Source organism: Struthio camelus, chromosome Z (genome assembly GCF_040807025.1).
Source record: "Struthio camelus isolate bStrCam1 chromosome Z, bStrCam1.hap1, whole genome shotgun sequence".
Classification (NCBI taxonomy): domain Eukaryota; kingdom Metazoa; phylum Chordata; class Aves; order Struthioniformes; family Struthionidae; genus Struthio; species Struthio camelus.
In genome coordinates, this window is record NC_090982.1 from 77,598,404 (window position 1) to 77,622,652 (window position 24,249).

The 24,249-nt window shown below is 41.9% G+C and overlaps 2 protein-coding genes and 1 long non-coding RNA gene across 6 annotated transcripts in view; 1 reads left to right on the top strand and 2 right to left on the bottom strand.

Annotated features, from left to right (window-relative positions):
• Positions 1–5,286, bottom strand: part of LOC104150896 (phospholipid-transporting ATPase ID) — an 88,979-nt gene extending 83,693 nt beyond the window's left edge. Inside the window, exon 1 of the mRNA XM_068926923.1 lies at positions 5,022–5,286. The gene's annotated coding sequence lies outside the window, so the exon portion shown is untranslated. The remainder of the gene's footprint in view (positions 1–5,021) is intronic.
• A 185-nt stretch (positions 5,287–5,471) lies between these two features.
• LOC138064577 (uncharacterized) lies at positions 5,472–22,299 on the top strand. Its single transcript, XR_011137836.1, has 2 exons — positions 5,472–5,653; positions 18,601–22,299. It is a non-coding gene; the product is annotated as an uncharacterized lncRNA (long non-coding RNA).
• The window catches only part of LOC138064576 (protein unc-13 homolog B-like), a 217,775-nt gene continuing 215,213 nt past the window's right edge, over positions 21,688–24,249 (bottom strand). For all 4 annotated transcript variants that reach the window (XM_068927825.1, XM_068927824.1, XM_068927823.1 and 1 more), the window contains one exon: positions 21,688–23,686. In XM_068927825.1, coding sequence (XP_068783926.1) covers positions 23,401–23,686 — 286 coding nt within the window. In that variant the 3' untranslated portion in view covers positions 21,688–23,400. The remainder of the gene's footprint in view (positions 23,687–24,249) is intronic.

The following is a 24,249-nucleotide window of genomic DNA, read 5'->3' on the forward strand; positions in this document are numbered from 1 at the left end:
GGGGGGAGGTTGCAGCAGCCACCTTCGATAGCTTTCAAATAATGACAGAACATCCCAACTGAAAATAAGAGATATAAGCTACAGGCAGGCTAATGCAGCCAACAAGAAACTGTGCTGTTAAGCCTCATCTTGAGGGTGTGTTTTGTTTTTTTTAGCTTTTTTTCCCCATCTTCCCTTACTTATAAATCTGCATTTTTAACTTTCATACAACCTTGAATCTTGGCAAGTGATACAGCATTCCTCATCCCAGACGTGGTGAATTTTCGAAAGCACGGTTCTGCAACATCTTTCCCATAGCCCAGCTCCAGATTGGGTTACTGGCCCAGTACCCAAAGCTTACAGCTGCCAGTGTAGCTGTTTAGGCTAGTTTGAAAGGGGCTGCAGGGCTTGGGTGAAGAAGAAACGTCTTCTAAGGACCAGTAGTATCTGGACAAGTTCCCTGGCATGAAGCAAAGTAGTAGAAAACACATGTAATCCCTGTGCATATTTGCAACAGTGGTAGCAACAGTGGTGTAATCAGAACAGAATAAATGCTGTGTACATGTAACTCATAATTCCTCCTAGAAAGAGAAAAATGGGATTAGTTTTGGGTGGAGAGTGGCACACAGATTCAAACGGCTTAGTTACAGGTCTGAGGGCTCTTTGGATGTCATCTGCTGAACAGGGAGTGTTTGCCCAGAAAAGCACAGCTTCATTCATATGGACATGGATTTGTTCCCACACTGAGACTGCTATTTTGGACAAATACCATTTTAGCCAAAGGAGAAAAAGCAGCATAAAACGCAAAGGGGTCAGGCAAAGGCAGCGTCCCGAGTGAGTTTGTGTAGTACATTTGGGAAGAGAGTTACACTACTACAAGAAAAATTGCTGAGAAGAAATTTTGTTTGTAAACCAAGTAAATAAAAGCACGTTAGCCTGGCCAGCCCTTATGCAGCACAGCTTTACAGCTAGGGTTAAACACAAGGGAAATTGTGCTGATAATCCAGAAAATGATGATCTCTGGCAAGCAGCCAGAGTCAAAAGTAAAGTCTGGTGATCACCAGTAGCTAGAAAGACTGTTTGACACGTGGCAAAGTAGTGGGTAGCAGTTCTGTACCTTGTGACTCTCCAAAAAGTTTGTGACATGAGGCAACCATCTCAGACAGACAGGACATGTAAATAGACCAAAGTGTATATTGTTTCATTAATCAATATCTGGAAGGACATTGCAGGATGATTTTAATTTATGCAGTAAGTAGTTTCAAAAGTTCCAGAGTAAAGTTTGAAGTATTTGCTTGGTACAGATGTTGCTCAGAATGGCTCTAAGACAAACTCCAATGTTCGAAAGGTGGGAAAGAAGCCACCCCGGAAAGAGACTCTAATGAGGGACCTTTGTTGGGACCTAAACAGCGACCAGTGACCATTTTATAGTTGTGATTGTTGCTGCTAGATTTCAAAATCCATAGACTATCTCCAGGAGTTGCTATTCATTTGTGGTGTCAAGTCTTTGGAAGAAAAATTTCTTGAAAGCTGGTTTTAGTCTCCAGCTCATCTTACAAGAGTCCTACAATTTTGAACAGGTTTTTCTATTTTTGGTTCATGTTTCTAGTCTTTTGTTTGTTAAAGAAACAATAAGGGGCCTCCGTGGAGCCTCTTACAAGCATTGAAAGAAGAGACGTAAAGGAAGAAGGAAAGTACTTAGAGTTTATGAAGACAAGGTAGCAGAAGCAAAAGGATTCACATGCAAAAAAGAAAATTTAGGATCATAACAGGATGAAGTAAAATAGCCCTAAGGTCAGACCTAGACTGAAAGACAAACACACTTCTAGATAATTATAATGATAATGAAAAGCACTGAAAACCAGTGAATTTAATGTGACTGCTTACAGGTGGGAGCCTATGTTTCATATGACTGCAGCCTCAGGGCTCCTGTCACATTCATAGACAAGTCTAACACTGGCAGCTGAAGCATTTGTTGATCTTGCAGCTGAAGAGGATGTTACTTAGAGTAGTCATGGTTTACAGCCCTGCAAATAAACACAAACCACCATCGATTTCAGTTTATGCTCATATGACAGTTCCTATAAATTATGCAGGTCAAGAGACACACATCTGTCTGGTTGATCTTGCTATGAGGGAGCAGCCTTCAAGAGATGTTCGACATTGTAACCACGCCAGCCATCCCACTCCTGTGAACATGAGCCAGAGCCCTTAGAAAGAAACCCTCTGAGGTAGAAACCGATTCTTCTGAGTCTACAGTACACAGCACCGAGGGCAGAGGGGTCTCCTCTGCATAGGACAGCCAGTTAGTGCTGCAGCATTGAGAGGAAGAGAAAACCAGGGAGAACGAGCCTTATTGGGATGAAATACAGCAACCTGTTGCAACTAACCATAGTTTAGGCAAAAACATTGCTCTCCTTCCCCTTACTTTTGTATCAATAGCCTTTATGCTTGAAAATCTGAGGCTGTAGATTTAAGACAGAAAAGTAAACTAAATCTTATTTGTTCAAGAAGTGAAATGCCAGGTGGAGAAAGCACTGGCAACATGCCTGACGATGCCAACAACAGGATAAATTACACACAACAGCTCTTATCAAAAGGCAGTGAAAAGAAAGTGAAGGTCTTAATGTTAAACTGCTAGGTAATCCACATGGTCACTGAAATTGCAACCATTAGTAGCTAAGAGTCCAATAAACTAAGGATCACATGAACAATGGAGTAGGAAGGAAGCAATGCAATGAAAGTATAATGCTGTAAATAAGCTCTCCAGGCAAGCAGGGAGCTGCACAGGCCCCTGGACTGACTCAGGGAAAGTGAGAAGCAGCCTTGTTCATGTAGGGATTAGTTACTGGCCCTGTCCACAGAGCACACACCTAGCTTTGACCTTGGATTTACCATAATGGTGTCCAACCATCAGTCTTAGCATCTCACATTGCCATCCATCACTGCAGCATGTGAGAAAAAAGTAAAGCGTTCAGTGGACTGTGACCTGCCTGTTTTACCTCCACTCAGTGCTCCTGCTTGGGGCATGGCTTTTAAAGCACTGGTAAGCTGCATAATTCAAACTTTCGAGTTGGAAAAGTCTGTTTTAACTTTCCTCCAGCAGCTATAGACCGAAGCAGCTATAGGTGACTAGAAGTCACCTCTTAGAGGCTTCCAGCCCTAAAGCACTAACAAGGCTAGGGGTCTCAGGTGGGTTTGCTTCATCATCACTATACCCACTCACCCATGTACAAGAGCCTAACCCTGCTCCTCGTGCCCCTGCACTACTCCGACCTGCAGTCAGTGGTGAGCACTCGCAAACATTACCACACTAACGGTCAGCCCTAGAGGGGACCCATACACGTGAGGGACTGGAAGGCTGTCCAGACTAAGCATCGTCACACGGAGTGCATGCAAGGTGTGCAACCGAGGAGCACGCCGCAGCCTCCCTCGTGCAGACAACCTACCTCTTGTTTCTTGCACTGGCGGTCTCTCTTGTCTGATGAGGAATAACTGTTCTCACTGAAACTGAAAGCAAGTCTCCGGCCTGACACGAAGACAATTATACTCCCAGGAAACGGTGTGATTTACTTTGATATCACTAAAATAACATACTTCACTCTTCCCTCCCTTTTAGATTTTTTTTTTTTTGCTTAAGCCCAGAAGAGTAACTTACAATAATGCTAAACTGTATGTAGGTCATGAATAAGCTAACAACTAGAATCAAAGCTGAAGTGCAATCAGCACACATTTGACTAGGAAGAGCTCCACAGAGAATTTTTACCTATAACAAAAATAAGTCATTCACTTGAGAGGAAGTAAAGAGCTACATCTGTAACGTGAACTGCAGCTTTTTTTGCTCTGATGTTTTGCAACCAAGTTATACCGATAGAGACACTGCCTCTGTCATCAATAGTACGGCCTTAACCTTTCTCTCAATATGATTTTTGAGCTAATTTCTCATTTGCAAAGATACACATTAGGGTTAGTGCAGCAAGTTAACTTCAGCTAAAACAAAAAAGCTTCTACACCTGCCAGCCTCACTTAGCGAATCTCCTGCTGGCTTCTGTGAGACCGTTGTTTGTGTCAGGATGCCTGAATAGTCATGTTTTCGTGGACAGAGAGAGAAGATCAATGCTCTGTGGTGAAAATCTTCCTTCCACACATGGCTAAAATGATTTAATCATGGGCTGACAGTCAAATTAGTATCAGACATGGGGTAAGGATGGAAGAGTCCTTCTGTTGGAGTAGCAAGGACCTGGAGGAGAAGGAGTCATTTTTCTCTGTGCTAGGGAAGATGCTTTGAATATGTTTCATGTGGTCAGTTCTCTACCATCATAATGTGTGTTAGTCTCTTCTCTTTGCATAGTGTGGCACATATAAGTTTAATCAAACAAAAATAATGGTGCTCAGTAAAAGCATATCTAGGTGAAAGCTAATGTCCTGAGATATATAAGGTTCTAAGTGATGCAAATCCTCCATTCTGAGTCTTACCCTCTCCAATTTTAAAGGCAGCAAAGACCATTATTTTCATTTACTATACAACAGGTCAGAGAACAACACTCATTAATTTGTTCATCTACCTATCTGAGCATATTTCTTCCAGAGATAGTCACTTATGATGCAAAAACCCTTTATGATGGAGGCAAGAAGTTCCAGTGTTTCATGCCTTTACTGTTAAACCAAAATGCAGTCACCAACAACACCAAGAATAGAGAGAATACTGAGGAAAAGCAAAGGCCAGGCTCTCCCTTCAGATATTATAGAGAGAGAACAGAGACCTAAACCCAAAGCCAGGAAAGTGAACACGTGTTTTCCTGCTGATTTTTGAAGGCTTTGCTAAAGCCTCACTTCAGTGGTCCCAGCTCACTCAACTTTTCTTAAGTTACTGACATAGTAAGACCGGCACTACCTAAAGAAAACTTACTCTCAAGAGACATTTACAGACACAGAATAATCTAGCATGCTAAAGCAAAAAAACACACAATAAAAATAGAAAGCAAGGCTCCTACACGAGGTTTTACACTTTTCTTCTAGATCACATGAAGAAATTGGCCTACCTGGCTGTTCGGTGTTTCCTTTTCTATCTGGAGCTGTTTGTCAAGACAAGCATGAAGGAATTTTTCAGCACCATTCAAAAACGTACAGTTTCTTTTAAAAACCCTAGGTGATTATTCAACAGAGAACGCCAAGCTTCCTTCTAGCTCAGCTGCAAAGCTCGCTAGGGGACACCACGCTTTCCAGGATCTGGAGGTAAACGCGGGCTGGGACACGCTGAACGTGATCCTTATGTCCCAGAAGTTACAGGATGTCTCTGTGTGCTTCATGTGCTCAATAAAACCTGCAAGAGTAAAGGCAAAGTTCCTGACCCTGTGGGTGGAACATGGCACTGTGTAGCACTGAGTAAATAAGAAGCAATTGATCCTTGGACTCATGTATGGCATCAGGTATTAATAAGGAATATACCACACACAGGAGTCTCTTTCATCCAAGAGAAATGCAGCCTGAAAAGCCTACTTGTGCATGCTCTTAGAGCAAACCGGTAGCTAGAGTGGCAAACAAGACATGTGCTCAACTTTCTGCAACCAACAGACAGATTTTCTTGCACAGCCCTCAGCTGGAGAATTTCAAACACAAAACATTTTCTTCCCTAAAGGCCAGACGTTTCATTATCACCTATAAGGACTAAAAGGTATGTAGCCTCTGTGGGACAATCCATTCCTTTAGGTTTTTATGGCACTGAGTACAAAAGGATCCAGATTCAGGCTTCTGGTTGCCATGGTTATGCTAACAAAACACGTAAATTCAGCTTTTGACTCTAGATTATTTAATTCAATGCCCTCTTCAGCCAAAAAAAGTTTGTGAAGAGAATTGTGAGACAGAGGAGAGACCGAGCTAGTCTAAAAAAAATCACCTAAGTACAACTACAATAGGCTGTAGTATGAAGACTTAAGTTTTTAAAAAAACCTTAATAATGGCACGTGCCAAGCCATACTAGTATTCCAGATTTCCCTATTCAGTAATACAAGCTTCCGACGCTAATTCACAAGCTTTGATTTGCACTGGTTGGCATTTTTACCACCTGCTTTAGGTGCGATGACATCTTCTGACTGAAAAATTCAGAATTAGTGTTAGGTTAAATAAGTAATTTTTTTTTTTTTTTGACTTTCCTTGCAACATGCCAAATTATTGAAGTGGAAGGCTTTTTAAAAGGTAATTCAGATCTTCTCAGTCATCTTGTCTGGGCTTTTTGGGACTGTTTATTCTCAGTTAATGAAAATAGACTAGTCACTACCACTTCTGTTTATAGCCTATTTCAAATAAAGTTTATTCTGTAGTTTTCCGTGCAGTAGACAGGATTACAAACATGGCAGTGAAAGCTTCCTGCTTTATTTAAAATTCTCTGGTTAGGTAATGGGCCATGGCTATGACTAACAGGGTCACGTGAGCACATGAAGAAGGAAGGATAGCAGGCTGAGCAAACACTGAAATAAGAGTCAAATCCGTTCTCACATCTGTGGCAAATTATGGGCGAGTCTGTTAATACTGTTGTACTTCCATTTTCTTATTCATAAAAGGGAATAACAATTCTTCACTTCCTCAAGAGACGGAGTAGGATGCATTAATAAGGACTATGAGGCATTTAGAGTCGTATCAAGGACATCTCAGTACAAGAAAATTGCTAAGTCTCTCTCATGTAACAAAGGCCTAGGTTATCTCAAAGTCCTGGAAAAACCTGTTCAAGATAAAAAAGGGAATCTCACCTTCTCTGGCAGAAGTGGTGAACAAGTTTTTTTCTGCTCACTTTTCAGTTCTTGTGTTGGTTTGTGATACTATTTTTAAAACAGAAGAATCTCTTCTTAAGGAAATATAAAGGTGTCACAACAACACTGCAGGATTCAGGTTTAATATCAATAGTAATATAAAATACTCTCATGCCAGCATTTTGACTCCAGGTATTACAGCTATGAGTCAGTGCGCTAGTAAGACGACTGTTACCCAGAAGTCGGAAACAGTCTTGGAAGATATGCAAAATTATAATTCTTTCCTGTCTTTGATGTTTTGGTCACTAAAGTAAAAATAACTTAAAATTAACAATAGCTAATAATTTGGAACTAAAACTAGAACGTGAGATTAAACCGTTCCAAGCAGGAGAACGAAAGCCTTTTGTGTGTAGCTGAAAAGCTATTGTTTAAGAATGATGCAATATTTAAGGGGAAGAGAAAGGCTACATGCTGCTGCCTAATGGAAAATCATTTTGCAAGAACTACTCATAGACTGCTCCTCCCTTAATCTCCCTCAGCTTTTTCCCAGCAGCTTTCTTGCAGAGGAGAGCTTTCAAAAGTTGTCCCCTCTACAAAATACAACATATAGGGGAAGGGTTTCCCCTCTCTTCCATCTTCTACCTGTCTCCAGGTTCTAGCCTGTAGCTGGTACTCAAAACCTATTTTCCTTCCCCTGGATGAATTCAGAGTCTTTCTTTGTACAAACTGACCCTGTTTCCCCATCCCCGTTTTCTGCTTTAGAAATATCTTGCTATGTTGTGTCCTGCTCTATAGCTGTAACATGCAGGGGAAGAGGGGAAGACACAAGGCAAAGGACGGATCTCTAATGATTTCTCAGGGAGATTCATCCTGCAGGTAATAAGCACCCCAATCTTGCTGGAGTAAGAAAATTCATCATAACATCCTGACTGATGGATGCAAACACAGAAGAAAATAGGGTTTGCCTCTCCTGCCGATCCAAACAGGAGGATAAAACCATCTAACTGAGGACTGATTCTAAAACACAGATGCATCCATCAGCCACATGATTTCACTCATCATTTTGGACAAGGAGCAGTCCTAATTTATTCTCTAGAACCTACCACGCAGGCCTCGAAGACTATATGGATCATCAGTAACACATAATTGAATGTTAAATACATAAGAACGTGTGATGGTTGCGTGTGAAGAGAAGCAGACACTTTGAATTAAGAAGAACTCACGCCTACAGGCAGCTCAAAGCAGCTAAGCGCAAAGCTCGGTTCAGACAGACTGCCTATGCTACAAACCATCGGTTTAGTTCATAAGCCGTTGGCTTCAACAGGGAAACCACCTGAAGAAGCTCCTGTTTGCTCCCATCCTCAGAATAGGAAGTGATTCAGCCAAAAAATATATTTGTTGACATTTTCAGTTGGATCAATTCCCTCATCTAACTCACTGCCACAGTCACAAAAACGACGTCAGCCCAACAAGAATAGTGACAACAGGCTGGCTGGGGCCTGGTGAGGCCCACTTGAAGTTATTGCAATGCCTGTGGAGCCACAGGCTTACCTTTTTACATAGGTATTTTCAGCAACTGAATTTAAAACATGGCCTCACAAACACTTGTGTTGGCAAAACCCACAGGACTGTGATGCTAGGGTCCAGGAGGGATTAACTCCTTAAGCCACTTTATTGCTGAAACCAGTGTCTCATGGAAGTATAACTTCACACGTGGAGATAATACCAGCAAAAAATGCTCCCATAGACCCCTGTGATATGGGCCAGACAGTGGGTGTTATTGAAATGAGGGACGATGAGAACTCCTGCTGCCGAGTATTCAGCTTGACCGTTTACTGAGAAGCCCGTTTGATGAAGTGTGTTTGCAATAAGGCAACTTTAACTTGTCTTCAAAGACATGATCCAAATCTCTGGAGGAAACTCCCATGTATATTCAAGACAGCTACCCAAACTCACTTGCAGAATTTAAAAGTCTCCAACTGAGAAATATGCCACCAGATGCTTCCTGACATTTAATGCTAAACACCCTATAATGAGGCTATAAACAGACTTTCACTCCAAAACATATGAAGGAATAGCACAAGACCCAAGGGAGAGACAGCTCTGTAAAAATGCAGTTATTGTTACTGATTAGAATTCAGACAGGCCTCTCTGGCATTGTTAATTCCGGTTTGATTTGTTCTAAGGCACGTCAGATGTTTGTGGCACAAACAGACTCCCTGATGCTTGCATCATGATGTAAAATAAAAAAAAAACATGTAAGAAAGAGTGTCACAATCTGAGTCTAAAAGAAGCATGTGGTCATGTAATCATTTACAGCCCACTGCTGTCATGAGAACTTCTGACCAAAGTTTCCATTTTAACTTTTGCAAGTAATGTAGTTGTCACCTTCCAGTGAATTTCAGGAAAATTTATGCGCCTACATCCCTTTGACTCCTGTGAAAAATCTCAGTTTCCCAGCAGTTTGTTAAAATGCCAGTGACATAACCTCCCAAGTGACAATTTTTGAGCCTTCTGGAGAAACTTGGTAGCTTCAACCATGGTTAAATACTCAGAGAGAAACCTTTCAGTTCGCTAAATGATCTTATTAGCTGTTAAATGTAGAGATCGTATTAGAAGAAAAGAACATTAAAAGGCAAGTGATACCTCTTTATAAAACATTAGCGAAAGAACAGTTACAACAAAATCTGTTCTTAATAAGGTTGAAAATGACCCTCAGATAGAAACCTAAGGCCTGCTCAGAGCTCATAGCAGTAGAGCTAGACCAAGGTATGTTAAGGCCTGGTACTGTGGTTCAACTTTACTTTTTCTGTGATTTAATTCATAGCTAACATCATTAACATTATAGGAGATACTCTGAATTTACTACACTGTAATAAATTAGAATTTGACTCCAAGCACCCAATTATGTGGACAAGTAAAAGATCACAAAATGTGTGTTAAATTCATAGTCATTTAGCACAGAGAAACTTTTACAGCTGGAAACACTGAAGGCATTTTCGCAAATGATAATCAACCTACCTTTGTTTAGCAATGTCTACCCTGATTAGTCAGAGAGCTCTAAAATGTTACAAAATACTTATATTGAACATTTATTTTATTATTACATTAATTACAATAAGAATCATTAATAGCAAAATAGTGCATGAACAAGTTCAAGTTTCTATCCCAAAAACGGGCAACTCTGGCATAAAACTGGAGATAATGGAAACAGGAGAAAAAGGAGGCTTTACAGGACTAAGAAGCATGTGGAGAATTCACTCCATCACTATTAACAAGTTGGCTCTGCCATGAAGGGTTTTAACTCGCACAGTCAGACTCATATACAACAATACACATTCTAGCAGAGGAGAAATTTTGGCAAAGGGTTGCCAGAAACATAACAGTGCCTGAATAGTTTCCCCTCTACCCTTGGGACAGTATGAGTTTAGCCAGCATCGCAGATATACCCACAAAATTCTGTCTTACCCAACAATATTACTTAGGCTTTTGAAGAGAAGCATCTGACAAGAAAAAGAGAAATGATTTTAACAATGACACCTCAAAGTGAAGTTTAAATACACAGGAGAATAAGTAAAGAAAGGAGGCACGTTTTGTTACATGTTTTTCCCCTTTTGCTTGTATGGTTGCTGAGTCCCTGAGTATGTTCCCTTGCACACTGGGGACAGGACATCAGTTGCTGAGAGACGCAAATTCAAAACCGCTGTGAAGGCTCCCGTGATATCCCCTAGCTGCAGAAATACTTTTGGTTTAGCTTTGTACAATCAAACTTCCTGCTGTCTCCCATCTCCTGTCAAGAAAAGATAAAGGCTCGGTGTAATAGGTGCCCTACTTACCTAGGGCTTTGATCTCTTGCAACTCCCTGCTAGCAGGAGTTGGGAACGAGTCCTGATGGAGTTTCAGAATACGGGAATTTACAACCCGGAGAGCTGCTGTGCTTTCCAAAGGGGCTGTTTTTCACACCACACCTGCAAGACTTCAAAGCAAAGGGAAAAGTTATTTTCTGTTTACCCTTCCAGCTTCCCCCTCTGCTGCCTCTGGACGCTGTCAGCCGTCGAACCCTTCTATGTTTCTCAGAACAGGACCTGTGCTGAACTTTTATGAACCAAGTTTGAGTAGAAAATTCCCCTGGGATGAGGCCACCTGCCCACAGCGCTGTGGCCACCTCTCCATGCCCACACTGCGGTGTGAGGGTTGTGCTTACCCCAGTGAACCAAACCACTGGCACGTGGGGCCCCGGGCAAGGAAACGGGCACAGCCACCAAGCATCACGGGTTTTGGGCGCTTTTAACTGCTGTGCCTAGGTCACACTAAACCAGTCATCTGGGAGCACTTCTAGGTCTCCAAGCGTAAACCACGGCTGCGTCCTGAGTTCTACCTGGCTGCACTTTGTCTTGAGACGTACCGTCTCCCCAGTGGGCGTCATGCCCTGCTTTGCACTAGAAGGAAGCTTGAGTAAATACTGTTTGTATGTGGGGACACTCTGGATGGCAGTGCAGCATGCTTACACCACGTCTGCACAAGGGCAGGAAGATGGGGCTTTTCGTATATGCCATGCTGCATGCCAAGGGGACAGCAAAAAATCTGCCGCTGTTGATAGCAGTGCTTCTAGTTATGCCTTTAGTTCAAGCGGTACAGCTTTTCTCTTGATTCAATGCCCAACAGTCAAAATAGGGATACACCCTGTGATTGCACAGCCAATCCTATCGTTGCATACATACATGAAGAGGTGGAAAAGTAGACTTACACAGGAAGCGATAGAATGAAAATTAACCAAAGTTTGAGTAATTTTGATTAAAAATTATTTTCTTCTCATAACTGGATGAGCCATTGCTCTGCGGTCTCTATCGTGGGCTTACTGTGCTTGATATGAGCAATGTCTGCGCCAGATGCAGCCCCAAAAAACATAATACAATTAATCGGCCCCATGGTTGGTTGGAGCAGTGCTGTGCCAGCAAAACTACAACACTTGCCGGATCTCATCCCCATGTTTCTGCGCTGCATCAGCTTGTGCAACATTACCCTACTCAAAGTAGGATACTTAGGAGAGGTAAGAACTTACATGAGTGGTGAAGAACGTGTTACTCCTGGCTAAAGTCCCATATGCAGATCAGGATTCAGGCACGCTGGCATAGCAAGTGTGTGGGAAGTCTGCTTGTGCTGCTATTCTGTAGATAAAAGGAGGATTTCTTTCACGTCATTTGTCAAGAAAACAATTTTATCCTCACTAAATGCCCCATGCCAGAATTTTATGATGTTTATAGTTCTGCAAAATAGTCTATTACGTAGTTGCAAAATGCTCCACAACGCAAACAACAAGTGTGAGGGGGCTACAGAACTATAGGGGCTTCCAGACACTTGTGTATTCTGGGTGAGGATCCTAAGCACAAGCTGTGCAAGTCTTCCAGCATTGTTTCTGATGCAGTTATAAACAAACTCTAGGTTCTTTTTTATTGTCTTGATTGTGCTAGAACTAGCTACTGCATTTTCTTAATTATTTGCAATATTAGGGTTGAGATGCCAAAGGATTTCGGCAACCGATTCGAAGCTGTGAAGAAGAGCTGGGTGGAAGCCCACTGCAGCACAAGTCAACATGTTCTGTAATAATACTTCTTGACCCTAAATCTGTTTATCACTATGACCTTGAGTACTTGTGCAAGATGTACCAACCAGATATTTCAGAAAGGGAACCTTTGTGTCACCTATGGCCCACAGAGGGTGGACTGCCAATCTTTGATCAATCTCTGATGCATCCCAGGAGAGGTGGGAGAAGGAAACAGATATATTTTGTTTCAGTTTATTTCTAACCAGCTGTTCATGGGGGCGGAGAAGCGGGAATACTGATGCTTCCAGGAGACTTTTGAAACATTAAAGCACAGAACCTGGTAAAGGCTTATAATTTTGCATTCCTTCCTTCTTTTGTTTTGGACCAAATTCTCCCCATAGGCCTGTGGGCTGCAAGTTAATGGTCTGGGTCCATGTGGATCCATTTCAACTAACATTTTCTCTGGTAAACCTACAGCTAGACAGCCTAGGCAGACCTCTCATCTTTTCTTGCTCTAACAACTGTCCTCCCATCCTGAGTCTATAATATAATAAGAATCAGTGGATAGAGGCCTCAAGTGAATAACAAATAACATTAGAAAGCTAAACGCTTCTGAACAGTTACCCATTAGAGGGAAATACCAAAGGAAGTGGGCTGATCTCCGTTTCATAGTGTCTTAGCAGCAAGATAAAGAATATCCTTCTGCGGCAGATGACAAACAAAACCAAAGCTGCTGAGCTTAATACAGACTTAACTGGATGATACACTATGGCCTGTGTAATGCAGCAGATGAGATGAAATGACCTACTGATTCTTCCCTGGCTTCAGTTCTATAGATGTTATGCATATGGTGGTCATCATGTCTTTCGCAGAGTACAGGAAAGGGCCTTAATAGTCTGCAGTGAATTGGGTAGGTGATGGGGTAGTAAACTGTGAAAGAATTGGTGGGATCTTCTGTCACTGAAGATGATGGTTTTTATTTGCTTAAGAGGATTACTTTTTAAACTCAGGCTGGTGATGCTTTCCGCTGAATCACACTTTTCTGTCAATCCTTTAAAACTGCATTGCACGATTCAGAGGAAACTTGCAGTACATACAAAACTGGCTACAGCGCTGGCATTAGTTTACAGATGCTCATTATATTGGAAAGAATGGCGTTTTACATAACAGACGAGAGCTATCATTACCAAGAGTGCCACTGGTTTGGGGATGGCACTAGACAGACAGTGTAGACTGAACAATAGCAATACTAAGGAGCAAAACGTGTTTCTTTTTCTCCCATTTCATCATCGCATATTGCGCAGAGGTGATTGCAAGTGGGATACTCCAAGCCACATTCTTCTCCTATCCCCCTATGCTACTTCCCTGTGGTTCAAAATGTGCACAACTCACTCAGCTAATAATTTTCAACTTTTAGCGAACTGACTGATTGCTACAGTTACTCCAGGCAGCGCAGGAGATGCCTCAAAGTTTCTCAACGGCAGAAACAGAAGAGGTGAGCATAGACAGAGGCACAACTCACCTTGACTGTTTGGAGAAAAAGTATTAAGTTATGAGATACAAAAGGCATTTGCTAACATCGTTACCTCCGGGAAGTGTAAGGGTTGTATATTACCAATAGAGGTGCCTTTTTTATTGTGAAATTACCTGAAACAGATAGGTAGGGAGATTATCGCTGAGGACCATCATACCAATTATTAGATGACTGCTGGGAAGTGTGGCTTGTAACCACTGGCTTACCACCATGGAAATCAGTGCTTCTGCTGGCCTAGCAACACAGAAGCTCAGAAGCCTGGTTTAAGCTTGGTAGTCGCACAATGGAAGAGGTTTGATAATATTATCATGGGGCTGAGAAAGAGGAGTTCTCATGTTTCTCCTTTTTCAAGACAGATCCAAAAGAAAAAAAAGGTCACTGTCCTAAAAATCTGTAAAATTACATTTCCTCTGACCAAGGTTTTGCTTTCATTTCCTTCATAGCTTGTTATGTTACGAGAATGAATTTCATAGCATACAGCAGTAACCGGGTGACTCAAACCCTTGCACCTCCTTCATGCGGGGAGTAATGGCAGGAATTTTCTTAATCTGGACTCTAGCTGAACAAACTAGATGTTCTCCAGGTGGTTTTCCTAGCTCCAGTTTCTAGACTGGACTACAAGCTCCCCCTGCAGAAAAACATGCAGCTAAAACCTGGATTGTTCATACAACACGATAATGAAAGGATGATTTGGAAAAGTCGCACAGAGCAGCCTATGCAACTGCAGTACTCAGTAGTTCTGCACTGACTGAGGTCTCAAACACCTGCTGATGAATGTTCTACTACTTCCAAAGGGGAGGAAAGGGAGATAAAGGAAAAAAGTGCCTTAAAGACACTTAGTATATGAACTTAGCATATGGAGGCAAGGGGTTTGAGAGTGTCTGTATGTGGGGGAGTGATTTTTTTTTTTTTTTAAGAAAAAAAAAAGCATTTGAAAACTGAATAAGAAACTTCCTTGAAAAACACAGGGTGTTTGTTTCTTCAAACTCACACCCCCCACGCACACTAGGGAATATTTGACTGTGTCTGCCAAACTTTGAGAGAAAACCTTGGTCACCATTGTGTGGGTTTATTGTATCCGTGATTGTCATCCTCAGAAATTTCCTCCTTTGATTAAAAAAAAAAAAAAAAAAACATGACTTGACCTAGGCTTGACTCCAGGCACATGAAAATAATTCCAAATAAGGATCTGCAGCATGACAAGCTGCTGTGCTTCAGAAAAGTATAAACTGACCATGTTTAGTAGGGATTTCAATTAAAGGTGGCTTTTTGACATCATCACTTCTTACAGCTACCAAAGTGACACGCCTCTCTGTCTTTCTAGCTGTGACTAGGGGTGAGGTAAATCACCGTAAATTAATTCTGCTTCTGAAGATGCAGACAGGCAAGGTTTACTTTCCTCAGTTTGCCAAACACTGGTGGGTAACAAGAGGGGGTCTTGGGAAAGAGTGTCTTAGGATAAAAATAGGAGATGTAGAGCAGGCACTAAGAGTGCTTCTTTGCAAAATCCACATGAGTTGAATGTCTGCCCCCAAAGGTTGGTTCATTGGGCTGATATTCTCACTTACCTATATTATAGCTGACAGATGGAAATCCTTTTGGCTGACAGTTGCCATTACAGGCAGCTAGCATCTGGTGAATAGCTGCTGTTAATAATGGAACTACCCGACATGGCAACTCTCAGATCTTGTCACCACATAGTCACTGAGATAATAAAAGGAGGTGTTATTCTAGGTTTGGTTCCAATAAGCTGTGAAAATACTAAAAACAGCAACTCACAAGAGCACTATTGTCCAGTCCAATAGTTATTTGCTGTTTAAATGCAAGGATAAATACAAATCTGTAAAATTTTTTCTTTCTAAAACAAAAAACCTCCACAAATTGAAAATCAAGTAGAGATAAACAGGAACTCATTAAAGTTCATCCGAGTTAACCTTGTCAAGGACAGAGAATGTAAATGTTCAGATAATATGAGAGGCACAGAGATTGAGGGAGCAGAGGAAGGAAGAGTTGCCCTGGCAGAATTTGAAGCTAGTGCTTTGGTCTCAGAGTGAAATTCTTACTGGGCTGGAAGAAGCCTTTGACACTGTTGGAGATGAATGTTGCAGGCTTGCCGTCCCTCTGGATGCTCGAGGGTGAGATTAATATCTCTGAATAAAAGCTTTAGTCTCTGAGCATTCTGAATCTCATCTGATATTCTTATCTGAACTTGCAATATACTTACATTATTTATCACGTCATATTAGCACTGAAATAACTAATGCTATGCTTCGGGACTTCTGCTCGTCTTCTGTAGGCTGCCAGAAACAATCATTCTTCCTTCCCAATGCATAACTGTTCTAATTTCTCATCCTCTTCAGTGTATTTTGCAACATACCAACGGTGCTAAGAAAACAGCTCAAGTGCCTCTGTATCTTGCTTTTGCTCAGTGTTTAGCAGCCCACTGGGTATGGACTTCCCCAGGCCAGATTTAAAGACGCCTGCTCTTCTGGCCGTGTTGACTTCAACTTGTTCAGGAGTGAAGAATTTGCTAACGTGGTTGTGGTGCTGCCATTCTCTCTTGCTCGCTTCTTGTAGCATATCACAGTTTCTTTAGATTTTGAGTTGCTGATATGATGTTGTTCTGATCTGAGGGGCGGACGTTCCTTCACTTAGTCTAAGGCCTATTCCATGGTCTTGGGTGACTGAGAGACTGGCTTCAAAGGAACTCTGGTTCCTTCAGTCAAATGTTCATTTTCAGGAAGGAGAGCATCAGAAAAAGATGAAAAAATATCCCACAAATGAAGAACTTTGCCTTAGAGGGTCTGTCTGGTGACAGAAAGGCAAGGTGACTGACAACAGAGAGCAAGGAAATAGAAACTCCTACATCAAGGTAGCTAAAAGTTCAGAGGGCTCAAAACCCCCAGATCCTTGGGAATGGATCACTTCCATCCTATGGTTCTGAAAACACTGAAACACGGAATTGGAGTTTTGGTAGCAAGGATCTTTTCATCTGTGTAGGTGGAGGTCTGGTGACCGAAGAATAACGTGCAAAATCTGTAATTTATCTTAGTGAGGAAACAGTCCAAGCAACTTCCAGCATGTTAGGTTGACCTGGACAGTGTGCAAAGCTTTAGAACAAATCTTGAAGGAAAGAATATTAGAGACAGGATAAGAAATGGGACAAAAGGCAGCGTGGATTTGGCAGAGGTAGAATATGCAGGATCAATTTGACTTGTCCTTTGAGACATGTTCTCCTAGGTCTAACCCGTCAAAGGCTTACATTTCTGTAAGCTTCCTTCATTGCTTCTGAGATGACTTGGGAGCAGATGAAGTGGCAGCTTGCAGGGTTAGGTACATGATACTAAGAGGCAGTCAAAGTAATTCAGGAACTGTTCGGCCACCTGAATATTAGCACAGGCTGCTGGCTGGGCAAACCTAATTCTAGGTACCAATGTAGCAGATCAAATCTATTGGAACTAGAGAAAAGCATTACAGACGTTGTCAGATGGGAACTATTTGGAGGAATCTGGGATCAGTGAAAGAACTATGCGGTGACATAAAGGAAATGGGCTGAGCACTGTGAGAAGCCGAAGGAGGCAGGGGACTGATAATAAGTAATTCTTCTAAAAGCTAGGGAAAGAAGTGATGCTCAAATGGCTGCACTTTAGAGCAGATGCAAAGAAAGGACTGGAAATGGAGAATATAGGCAGAAAGCTAAGTTTTGTCCAGATCAGCAGAAAAAAGTTTAGCAGAGATAACAATGTTATCCAAGTATCAGGAGCCAGGGAAGAGACTCAATGAAACTGAAGAGCACTGCTGGTTTAAGAACAAGTATTTGTAAATTGGCCATACATCAGTCAAGGCTGCAACTGAGAAGATATCCAAGTATCAGAGAAGTGAGGTTCTGAAAAAATCCTCCAGATATGGTTAAATTCCTGTCCACACTCCTGATTTAAAAAAGGAGTTTGTGGGATTAGCCCACAGCTGCCAGGGAGGGCCCTGACCCATAGGGTGTGTTCCACCGAGCACTAGGGAATACGTGTTCACAGACTTTACTCACGCGGAAGCACAATAGGGATCAAAGTCTAGAGTTTTCTCTTGAAGGGAGGAAATGAGAGCATAAGAACAGAAAAGGAAGATGACCAGATGACAGAAAAGGAAATTCCACGACCAGCCTGATTTCCTCCATTGCCACTAGGCTGCCTCCTCCCTCAATGTTGCTACTGAGAAACTGGAAAAGCAAATCCCATGCTGGCAATGCCAGCTGCTTCCTCACTATATCCTTCTCACTCCCCAGACCCTCCCATTCTCCTGCCCACTTTGTCTTCATCCGACATCTTGCTAGCATCTTCCAGGAATACACCCACCCCACATCTGCCCTTGGCTCTACCCTCTACCCTCTCCTGTCCCAAGAAATACAATGTCCTTTCCTGTAAGCCCATTCCATCCCTGTCACATGATCACAAGCATGCATCATCCCTTTGATTCCTGCTGTCACTCCTCCAGTCCATTTTTTTGAAGGAGTATGTTACAACCCTGACCTGGCCAAAGCCTTAGAAGGGATTTTCCTGAAGAACAGTAAGTCTGTCAAACACAAAATTAGGCTTTCTTTCTCTCTCTCTATTCTTCAAAAATTGTCTAATCTTTTCAAACAAAGGCTAGAAATAAAAATTTAAAAAAAACACAAAAAACAAAACCAGATCTCTGTTATTCACTGAATCTCAGCAGGATAGTTCCTTGCTCTCAGGTTTGTTCGGGTTATGCTGGTTTCCCAAGCTGAAGCAACCTCTCTAACTTCCCTTTCATGTTTGTAGGAAGGATCTCTCTGTCACCCTAGAAGTCTAGCTGCATGTCTGCTCCTTACTCCTCCCAGCAATCTGCCAGTGTCTTCCGCCTGCAACCAGGAAGCTCATCTTGGGCTGACTGACTCCATTGCTCTTAAGATCAGGAGCAACATGCCTTCTTCAAAAGGATTTCTCCTGGCACAGTTCATTCACACCTCGAAGGCTGGATGCCATTCTGGTGCTTGTAGTTCTGGTCCTCACAGCTCAGAAACTATCCATATAAATGGAAAAGGTTCAAATATGGACAATAAGGATTATCAAAGTTTTGGGATAACTGAGTAAGCTGGGATACTACCGCCCCAGAAAGCAATGATGGAATGAAGGAGAGGAAATATGCTAGAGGTCTACAATATGCTGATTAGCCTGGGAAGGGCACATAGGACCAACGCTTCAGCATCTTTTCCAACATAAGAATGGGGCGCATCAGATTAAACTAGTGGGAGCCAGATTCAAAACAAAGAAAAGAGGATCGGTCTCCACATAAAAAGTTCTAAATCCTTGAATCTCCTTTTCAGGGGCTCAAAGGGAGATGGGAGAAGGATAACTTAAGACTTACTAAAGAGAAAACACAGGCTCAGGAGTATCCCGAGCTAAAAATTGTCAGTACCTTAAAGCATTCCAGAAGGAAGCATCATTAGTTTACCTTATTCTAATTTGTCTCTGGACTGCTGCTTGAACCACTCTTGGAGGCAGGATTTGAGCTGGAGGGACTCTTGGTCGGAAACAACACAGCTGCTCGCACAGGCCCAGCAGAAAGCCCTAAGGTCAGAGCAACCAGACTGTCAGCAGATAGGCTCATCCCAGATGGGATGGCAGGCAACTTACCACTCACTGGTGCTTCTGACACCTTTGCCATGGCATTCTTAAAACAGCCTCTTTCAACTCTTGATAGCTGTTTCCACCCTGGGTAGGGCTTAGCTGTCATTTTGAGGAGCGTTCAGATAGAGTGAAGAAAGCCATGTGCACAACACTATCGTGGATCATTTTTGTGTTCTCCACAGTCACTAACTCCAGATATCACAGGACCAAGGACTTAGACATTAGGAACCCTACTAGAAATGGCACCGCTCTCCCATCTCTCTCCACCTGATGTACTCTGAAACTTGCTGGAGAGCCCATTTTTAATTCACTGTTAATCAAAAAGGACACTGGATTAAATCAAGTGCTCTGGGAAAATTCAAGTTTGATAAACACAACTGTCTTCTGGGACAAACAGGAACCCAATCAAATTAAAAAAAATAAAGAGTAAAACATAGCCTCCCCACAAAATCACTCTGAAACAAATCTGTTTTTAATTTCTGATGTCTTGCTGATGGTCCTGAATTTACCGTTATCTTACCTAGCATTACTGTCAAGGTAGCAGGTCTGTTGCTCGAGGAGAGACAACGGGAATCCACAGAAATGTCTTCACTCACTCAGTGCGGGTGTCTGAAATATCTACCTATTAGACAAGTGACATTTCACCGGAAGTGCGTACCACCAGTACCATTAACTGGAGTCGGGCAAGGACTTCAGAGTTCACCCTGCTTTGAGTGGAACTGACCCAGGGTCCTCCAGAGGTTCCTTCCAGCCTAAGTTATTCTGTGGTTCTATGAAGGGAAAAAAAAATTCAAGGAAATAAAGGCAAGGAAGCTGATTCTTCCAGCCTCTGTCCCTTCCTTCTGACTGATGCACTTCTTCTAAACACCAATTATTTTTGGATGTGAAGAGAACCAGAAATCAAAGAGCTAAATGGGCATCTCAGTCCCACTATCCTTTCAGTAACACCACCAGGCAGGTGTTCAGACATCTAAAAACCTCCAAGAAAGTTGGAAAGTTCCAAAAAACCACTGCCACGCACTTTAGGGCCACAGGTACAAGAGAAAGTCCAAGTGTTTGTAACGCAAGTCTGCATGATTTTCTGGCAGAAAAGAAAATTTAAAAGCATCATAGAATGAGTAGAAACTCAAGAAACAATGCAAGACAGGCAGACAGCTTTAGACAAAAAACATGTTAAAAAGCAACAATTATGTATTTTGATTCTATAATTAAAAAGTTCACAAACTTGGTTTGCAGACAAGCACTAGATTGGTGGATAAGCAATACATTCAGAAGCGTTGGGTTCCTGGCTCTGTTAATAATGGCCAAACCACTTTCCTGATTCAGGCTTCTTCCCTTTGACTAGTCCTTTATTGGTTTCTCTCCAGTGCAGCGCTCACTGAAGCGATCACAAGCGAACATACCAATGAGTTAGAAATGTGTGTCTGTCTAACTGTATTAAGAGGGGCTTTAAACGTGTGCTAGATAGCCCATCACATGGGACATGTCAAACTCAAGAATTTCCCACACTCAAGCTAGAAACAGAAATATAGCAACAGGCTGGACCTTGAGTTAGCCGAGTTACTTGGACTCACATTGCTAAGTGTATGCTACCCAAGCAAAAAAACTGCACCTCAGAACACAATCAGTTGAGGCCTGCATAATCATGAAACGTGAGTCCCTGCGAGTTATTTGAGCTTGTCTGCTTCAAATTGGCAGAGTCCCCAAAGAACAAGGAGAGGGAGTAATTTAGTTGACATTAAGAAGATTTATTCTTTCATCTCTTGTCAATATCATCTACAGACTACTAATGTTCACATCAGAATGAAGCTATGAATCAAGCTGGATATATAATTATATTTCTTCATGCGTTATCTGTAAAATATCCTACTGCCTGCCTGACTCTTTTTGTTTAGCACCTTCAGGAGCCTACCTGAATACAAAGGAAACCTGACTTAAAGGCAAGATAGGAGAATAAAGGGAAATAAGTCGTTCTCTGTGTTTTTCTGTAATGTCTCAGTGCATTATCAGAAGCCAAGAACTTCATTGAAAGATGTGAAAGATGGAGGCACATTTGCATCACGGAGAAGGGAACTGCCTGACCTCTTGCTGGGCAGCTATAGTGTGGGCGGAGGGGGAGGGAGGGGAAAAGAAAAAAATGTGTACTAAACAACACTAATTTGCAAAGATGCAACAGTGATTCTGCCTACATGATTTAGCAAATCCATTTACAATTACACATCAATAGATGACTCCAAATGCTGCTAAAAGAGTTTATTAAAGACTGTACTAACAGTTCTTGTAACAATGGCACATACAATGATTCAAAATCATGACAAATAGCGTGGAGTTTTGAAGAGCATTATTATAATACACCATGGACAAGAACAACGCAGATGTGCAGTCTCAGAACCCTACAAGCAGGCCCGTGAAATATACGAGTCCTATCATACAGCTGTACAAGTGTCAGAGAAAATAGAAAATAAAATACAAAAAAAAAAAGTCATTCAATACACAGTCCTTGAATTTATTGACAGTATTACAGTACTTTATGGGTAAGGACTGGCTCATTCCAGCTGTACTTTCCAGAGTACAAGGGCAGCTGAAAACAGCAAAACAAAAACAAACAAACAAAAATCAATCAAACAAAAAAACCTCAAGTACAATCACTACTCCAGTCCTTTCTGCTTAGGAAACTTCAGTCACGAATTCTGACATCCCTGCAATCACTTTGCTCAGGACATCACTTCATTTTGCAAAAAAACAAAATCAGGATGCTGCTTCACGCTAGTGCAAGAACATTTTTCAGTGGTTTCATTAATAATAACAAGAATAACAACAATCAGCATGGATCAACCATGGCATGGCCAACAGCAACTTTAAGATGAGAACAGAATGGACCTGCTTCACCTTGACCAGTACTGAGGACTGAGGGCTCTCAGAGGGGAGATGTGTTGCACTCTCCCAAACAAGCCATCATTTCTGGATTCGTAGTGAGGAATCCCTGTTCCAGGGAAAGAAAATGCTACAGAAAGCCTGCAAGCATTAAATTACCAAATCCACATAAAACTAACAAAAGAATATTGAGGTGGAAAAGGTATTCAGCAGCCTTATTATTTTTCATTGCCCTAAAGTTGTTCCCATCCCCACTACGTTGGTCACAGGAGCCAAAGTATGACTTGCGGAGTTTGGCAGCTTATAGCACCCCCATGTTAATGTAGGAATCACAGCAGCATTCAGAGATGTATATTATCCAAGACACACCATCTAATTACAACAGCAGGGCAGCCGCAATCTGCTGCTGGCATGTGGCCTTTGCAGCTTTTGGCTATGAGATCTTAAGCCTCTCTGCACTTGTCCCACTGGTCTTGCCCATGCTCACAGCAGCACATCCACGGTCATACATTCTTTTGGTGTGCATCTTCAAAGCAATACGCAACTTCTTTTTTTTAAGCAGACGTTGAGGCGTCTACGTATCACATTGGGCACCGGTATAATCTGTGCAAGAACATCCCTTGGCAGCTCCACAGTACACGAATTCCACGAGGAATAACTGATTTGCCAAAACCCCAAATCATTGTTCTCCTCCCAATTTCCACACAGTTGGTTTGTTTTGTAGCGTGATTATGTAGAACCTTTTTATCCAACTTCAGAGGATAAAATCACAGTGCTGCGTATCAACAAAACCCAGCATACCCAGCCTCCAGTATAAAATAATGTATATACACAAAGCAGAATTTGCATCTTAAATAAGAAGAGATTGTCTCATTCTCTATAGTGTCTTACCCAGCTACTAAAAAATAAATAGTTCACATCAGATTGATGGATTTGTTTCCTGTACAGCACACGTGCGCTATTGGAGCTGACAAAGACAACATGAAAAACCTTTTGTAATTAATAAGAGAGAATTGTTGAACACTTGCACATATTGGCACAAGGCAGAAGAGAAAAGGGAACATTACATAGCTCAGCTCAGGTGCCTTCCTCTGCGGAACGAGATTCAGATTTCAACTTTACAAATTCTCTGGCAACTTCATCATTGGTTCTTTGAGAGAGAATCCGCAGGACTGTAAGTCCAGTTTCATCCATGTGAATCCTGCGTCCAAGGGGGCACCAGCAAGCACAGCTTCCTTTGTCCGCTATGTCTCTGAGCTGCATCACCGCTATGCCCAGTACCCGATCCTCCCGAGCAAAGCAGTAGTCCTTCACGCAGACTTGGAGCTCATAGGCATCAGGGCCATCTTCATTCCCCAATATGCTGAAAAACACACACGAGTTTGTTTAGCTTCGGCAGAATATACACATTTCTCTGCAAAAAGGTGTCAGCAGCTGTCTAGAGTGCTGGATGAGCCATAGAAAACTCCTTTCTACAGAAAAACTCTACAAAATCCAGGTTAGAGAGGGGAAAAAAGACCAGGGTTAGAGAAGAAGTAAAATTTACGGTGTATGGGCATTTTTGCTGTTTCATAGCTGATAAAGACAACCTGGATATTTAAAAAGAAAAAGCCAACAATGCTTTTCAGCTTGCCTTTGTATGTGCGTTTGTGCTAAACTGTGAAATGAGAGAAGCAGAACATTAAAGCCATGCCAGTAGTATTTCCAAGTCAGATAACTTGAAACATTTCTGCTTGTGCTAAAGGTTGCTTCATTTCAGTAATTAATATTTTAATTAGATGAAGTCTTTGTTAAAGATTCAGAACTTTCTATTAAAGCAAGAGCTAATAAAAATAAACTGCCAATCTTTCCGATACTTCTGAAGTTAAAAAAGAAAGAGAAAAAGGCACAAAAATCTCTTCATTTAGAGGAAGCCTGTCAGATCTT